The sequence below is a fragment of the Hordeum vulgare genome, chromosome 3H (assembly GCF_904849725.1).
Source record: "Hordeum vulgare subsp. vulgare chromosome 3H, MorexV3_pseudomolecules_assembly, whole genome shotgun sequence".
NCBI lineage: Eukaryota > Viridiplantae > Streptophyta > Magnoliopsida > Poales > Poaceae > Hordeum > Hordeum vulgare.
Genome location: NC_058520.1, coordinates 414,620,754 through 414,627,267, shown reverse-complemented (window position 1 = coordinate 414,627,267; position 6,514 = coordinate 414,620,754). Strand labels below are relative to the sequence as shown.

Here is a 6,514-nt window from a genome sequence, read left to right as displayed (position 1 = left end):
AAAATTGTCATGGTCTATAAACTCAATTTATCATGATGAATTACTAAAAACCGCCATGATTCATGAATTAAATTTTCCATGGTTAATTACCAAATTTTGCCATGGCCAATTAATAAAAATTACCATGAGAAGTAATTGAAATACAATGATAGTTTTAAATCTAAAAGAAAAAACTAGATGAAACATGTTGTGACAACTTTATTATAAACACTATGATAACTTCTATGTAACCATGTGGCAACTTATGGCTCAAAAAAAGTTAACTTCAGTGTAACCATGTGGCTACTTATCGGATCTAATTTTAGAAATCTTATTGAGACGGATTTAATGATAAAAACAGATTTTTAATTGAATTTTTTTATTTAGAAGATAAAACATTATTACATTTAAAAAAATTAAAAGATCCCATTAATGTTATATATTTGATGTGACAAAATGAATGGTTATGAAGACATGTGAACCATGTAGCCTCATGCCACAAGTGTGATCGTTATCTAAAATTATATGCTTAGAAACTACATCCTTTTTAAGAATCTAGCGATACATTTTTTTATGACATATAATGCACATTAGTTAGTCAAATCAATGACCTAAAACCATGCATATGATATGCCCTGTAAACTGAGACGGAGGGATACTCAGATCGCACTGATCATCTCTCTGTATTATTTTTCTATACCAACTCCTCATTTACAATCATCACACAAGATAGAGACCGTGTTAGGTGTATGTATCGTTTTCTATACGCCTGTTCGGGACACATGAACGAATCGGACTGGAATCAGTTTACTTCCCACGGGGACAGCTGGGATTTCCCTCAGATAAAACACCACCTTCTCCAACGTGGCCTAAGCTTATACTACTGTACTATTCAAGAGTTTGAGGCATTAGCGAGATCAGGAAATCAGGATGTAGCCTTCATCACTGGAAGCCGCAGCCGAACTAGGCGACAGGCCGTGCCGGCTCAGGCCTTCCCTCACTTTCCCATGCTGCTCTGCCTCGTGCTGGAACATCGAAACAAGCTGCTGGAGCTCTAGCTTCCGCATCTTCACCTTCTCACTCGTCACTGGGTTTGTCAACCCAAGGTACATCAACCCGACACCAACAAGGACGATCCCGAGGAAGAAGAGAAGCCCCGCGAACAGCCCAAAAGCATAAGGAGTGTTCTGAGCTCCCGGTATGCCATCCACGTTGATTCCAAAGAGACCAGTGATTATGGAGAGAACTATGCCCCCACCGCCGAAAATAGCCAGGTTGTGGGTGATACGAAGGCTTCTATCCTGTAGAACGTTAATTTTTGTGACTATCAGTTTCAAATTTAAAACTACCTCAAGAACAAAGGAACGGCTAAGCTAATGAAATCTACCTGAAGAGCACAGGAATAGCTAAACACTAGGCCTCTGTTCCTAAATATAAATCTTTCAAGATATTTCACTAGCGGTCTACATACGGAGCAAAATGAGTGAATCTACACTCTAAAGTATGTCTATATACATTCGTATGTAGTTCACTAGTGGAACCTCTAGAAAGACTTATATTTAGGAACGGAGGGAGTAGTTTGTTGAAAATGCCATGCCACAGAACTTGCGTACCTGTAACCATGCACGAACAGTGCTCTGCATAACATCCTGGATAGTGAACAAGCGGCCACGGACAGCTTCCTGCTCCTCCAACATCTCCCTTGCAGACTTCCTCTCTCTCTCTAAAATGATTCTTGTGGCACTTCCCCTCAAATGCCGGAGAAGCTCAAGTATGATCTCTTCCCTTGCATGCAGTGACCATTTAACCCTGATCACCTGTAGCAGCCATGTTATGTTCTTATAAATTCAAGATCATAATATCAACAGATAGAGAATAGCATGCATGAACGCTGTGTGTGAAAGCTTCATCATGTTAACCATATGTTAAAGTTTCCTTGCGGCATCCAACCAGAACCTGATCCTATTTTGGATTCATCTGATCCAACTGTTGTATTATAAATAGTACAGGCACGACGGCCGATCCACTATGTTGGTGAGCAAATATTCAAAGGGTATTTTCATGATAGGAAAAAGTAATAAAAAAGGGAAATGGGGTAAGATAATTACCTGTGTTGCTAACCTCCTGATTTCTTGATTCAATATGATGCTGACTAGGTTCAGATCTTCACTATTTCTCCTGTAAATTGATTTCTTTAATATGTTACCATTCGATTGTTAATTTAATCTGTAATAAAATCATTCCATATAAGGGCACTGACATCAATTCAGATAAATGTTCTGGGAGTTCAAACATGTTCGTTCAGCTTTCTTACCTATTCACAAACTTCAATTCAATTTCATCTGCTTCCCCAAAGACATATTTACGGAATAATCTGAGAACAGCATAAACACATGTTATACACCTCTAGAGTACCATTATTTTGGGTAAACAGCGGTATTATATATAATAATAATGACAGTTGCAGAAGACCCAAGATGAATAAGAAGATTACCCCCTCCGCTCCTGAATAAATGGTATTAGTCTCACAAGCACTACTATTTCTAAAGGACATTAACTGCTGTGCACTAGCAGTTCCAAGGACGATTAACTAATCGTACATCTTTATTCAATCCAAAGGACACGTTGCACCGTGTGGCATTGAAAGCAGAATGACCATGTTAACCAGAAGTTCATTACATTAGTGAATGTCTGAATGAGGGGAATTTGGTCTTCCCAACACTTGTTCTTGGTTGAAGTACAAAATCCTTGAATGGCACGCATTTGGAACGGAGAGTAGGTCTTTGGTACATATCGAACTTACAAGTAAATACATCTTCTATGAGAAAAGAATCTATTGGAGTCTCATCTCAAAAGCTATCTTATAGCAAATTCAACGGAAGATTTTATTTTAGAAAATGGAAGTATCTATTAACCTCGGTCTCTGCATCCTAAGATGTTGAGCTTATTGATGAGGATGAATCCCACAACCCGACACAGTTAGAAAAATGGAAGTGATGATAAAATATCAAAAGTACCTGTCATCCCATCGCGAAAGACGACTGACCAAATGTGCTATTACTTCATGAGCTGATCTGGGTGTTTGACTTCCACCAGAAATGAGCAACTCCTGGACAGATTCCCATAAGCCTCTTAAGATAGATATTTAAAGCACTAAACTTCAACTTTTTAGCCGAAAACGAAAACTTTAGTTGATACCTGCACTTCAGTCACTCCTAAAACATTTACGTTGGTTGAAGGGCCTTTCACATGCATTGCAGTTAAAAGAAAGTTCTGCGCCTGCCACGATCTGAGTACAATTGGTATGTCTTCCTCTTCATGATTTGGATCCCCGACTGATTGACCAAGAAGCTCAAATAACAGTCCTCCTGCAACTCTAACTGGAACCTGAATAGCAAACACAGACAACCTCCATGATAAATATGATAACCAGATCATATCAACACAGCATATGCAAGACATCGTAAGTAATGAACACATCATCATCATCATCATCAGAGTAATTATCTTATTTGTAACATGTGATGAGGTAGATAAAACATACTGAAGACAGCATTTCCCAATATAGGTTGACAAACTACTATCTGAATCAGCCATTATAATTTGCAAAGAGAAAAAGGTAGAACAGTTCGACAACAACATTTAGATTTTCCTACTTCCCATATTGTTCATGCACAGTTATCAGAAGAAGAGATGCGTACAATTCATAATGGAAAATGTTTTAGCAATATTTTCAAACATAGGACACTTGCTATTGCTCATGAGTAGACACCTACCAAAAATGTGAACCCATGAAAACAAACACTAAAGTTGCTTGACTTCGAGTTACTATTGCATTTATTTTTATAACAAGAGAACTTGTTAAACATAGACCACATGCGATTTGCGGATTGGTGTTGGGCATAGTAGATGGGAGTCGATGTAGTCTTGATTGTAATGGCGTCTGATGTATTCCAAGTGTTATTTACTTTCCTCCTGAGCTGTAGAAGTAGCACCAGCGAAAGCTCTTAAACCATGATAAATCTAGGATGAATTATATAGTTACATTCCAGCTAGTCTGAACCACCCAATTAGGCCAGCACATGATTGATACGTCACCAGAACATTCAAGGAGAAAAGGTGTCTGTCATGATAATTTGTTAGGCAAACAGGGTCTGAACTCTGAAGCAATGAGATAATTTTTACATGGAAAGCACAGGCGATCAAAAGATTGCGGAGATGTGTTGGGTGCTCTCTTCAGAATCAATAGTTGGTCATCAGTGCATTTGGGAGAGTTTGCATAAGAAACAATAACTTAACACAGTTAGTTAAAAAATGTTGAACCTGAAAGAAACATCAAAGAATAGCTATATCGATATAAAATTGCAGGGAGAAAATGTGCAAGCAGAAATGAGAATGAGAAAGATAACCTCATAGAGAAGGTACTTCATCCGATCGCTTATCAGCCGGCTTTCATCTCTCAGTGCAGTTCTGATAGCTGGATGCATCCAGTGAGCACTACTCAACCATGCATCAACGGAAGGATGGCCTGCTGTGACATGGAACCACCATGTAGGCCCACCAGGACGCAGCCAGTACGGAGCCGCAACATCGGCTACAGTGTAATCATCCTCACTGTCGCTAATCGGCACATGTTCATTCTCCCAGCTAGCATCTGACTGAACCCTCTGGCTCAGCTCGGCAATCCTTGACCATCCAATCGGCACCCACTTGTGATCATGAACATCTCCAGCATGTGATGGCCTATCCTTGACCGCAAAAGGATCGATACCAAGATCCGCCTGGCCAAGCAATTCCACCACGCCTCCCTCATTTGGTGCAGGGCTCACAACGCGATGCCCATTCCTGGCTGCTTGGTTCTTCATGTGCGCGAGATCTACCTTTGGCAGCGATTTGTGATGAACCAGCTTCCTGTGACCCTTGACGAGCTCAAAAGCGCAGATGAGGCCATCGGTCCAGAGCTCGCTCCCCGGAACGTGCTCCTTGACCAGATTTGGCTTGGTGCCACCGTCCTGCGCCTTGGAGTTGGACATGCTGCTGATCTGAGGAGGCGGCTGCCCCTCCACGCCAGCCATGCCCCCTCCCAATTCTACCTGCTTGCATATGGGTTCAGCAGGGGATACGTGAGAGATGCCAATACTGATTTCTCGATGTTACAAGTATGTAAATTGTACTCCCTCCGTTCCAAAATCCTTTTAGAGATTACATTAAAAGACTACATACAAAGCAAAATGAGTGAATCTCTACTCTAAAATATGTCTATATACATCCGTATGTAGTTCATAGTGCAACCTCTAAAAGGTCTTATATTTAGGAACGGAGGGAGTATTTAAGTTAGAGATAGAACAGGTTTAAACCATGTAATGACTTGTCCTTTGCTCCAATTCCCTCTCCCTCACATTGTACTCCGTATATACCACATACGAGGAGGTTTGAATCAAACAGACAACAAATATTGTAGGGTTCCATAATTTGCACGCTGGACACATACAAACGCAGCGCAATCAGTAAACATGTGTTCACGGGACGGGTTCGTTCGCAAGCAGGGGGGATGCGGTAGGCTAGGTGAAGCACATATTCGAGCGGATTAGGGCCTGCAAAATACGCCGGAACCAGATCACGGCACCGGCGGCTACGGCGCCGCTCGCTGCCGACACGACGCCGCGCCGGGATGGAACCTTACCTTTCAAGCTTGGCGGCGGGACCCCGACGATGGCCGCATGTGATAAGCTTGCGCGCTTCTTCCGCCTCCGCGCGCAAGTCCACTCTGGTAGTTCCGCGGACGGGAGAAGGAAGCGAAATAATTTCGAAACCAGCAGGGGGGAAGAGGGGAGGCGGGGGCGAAAGAATCACGGACGAAGGGAGGAGCGGCCGAGTGGAGTAGAGCGGGTGCTTCCAGAGAAAAGGGAGATGCCAATACTTATTTGCTTTGCCGCGACCACTCCTTTTCTACCAGGATCAGGATCTTGACACTAGTCTTCTTTGTTACAGTTAGCCCCCGACCGATTGCGGTATTAAAGCATCTCTAATAGGCCATTTAAAAATAGTTAGCCCCCTCTTTCCAAAAAAAAATACAATTTCGGTCGAAACAACAGTGCCTACTGCCTAGTTGATTTCCTAAAACTCGTTGTGTTCTTAAATTTCTTAAACGGCATTGAAAATTCATCCGTGAAATCTATATGTACAGTTTCGAAGGCAGTATACAGTTCAACCCGTAAATACGTATAGAGAAAAGGCGGGGGCGAAGGAATCGTGGAAGAAGAGAGGAGCGACTGAGTGGAGTGGAATGTGTGGGTGCTTCGCGAAAAGGGAGATGAAAATGCTTGATTTGCTTTGCCGCGACCACTCCTTTTCTACTTCCTCCGACGCGGTTTAAGAGCATCACTAGGAGACTTTGTAAAAAACCGATTCACAAAATACGTTTATAGTTTATACTAATTGGATGCACGTCCGTTGTCCCAAAACATTTTTATATGCAATAAGCTTTATGACATGTGCTTAACGTACGGTTTACCTAAACGCGATAACCTCTAAG

At 41.8% G+C, this 6,514-nt stretch overlaps 1 protein-coding gene across 1 annotated transcript; it reads right to left on the bottom strand.

Moving 5' to 3' along the window:
* Positions 1 to 635: 635 nt before the first annotated feature.
* LOC123444034 lies at positions 636 to 5,899 on the bottom strand. The gene is made up of 8 exons (XM_045120631.1): positions 5,663 to 5,899; positions 4,389 to 5,072; positions 3,178 to 3,366; positions 2,997 to 3,088; positions 2,294 to 2,353; positions 2,088 to 2,157; positions 1,593 to 1,796; positions 636 to 1,280 (listed from the first exon to the last, which is right to left on the bottom strand). The coding sequence occupies exons 2-8, from the start codon at positions 5,052 to 5,054 to the stop codon at positions 897 to 899; spliced, it is 1,665 nt and encodes a 554-aa protein (XP_044976566.1). The 5' UTR covers positions 5,055 to 5,072; positions 5,663 to 5,899; the 3' UTR covers positions 636 to 896.
* Positions 5,900 to 6,514: the final 615 nt, after the last annotated feature.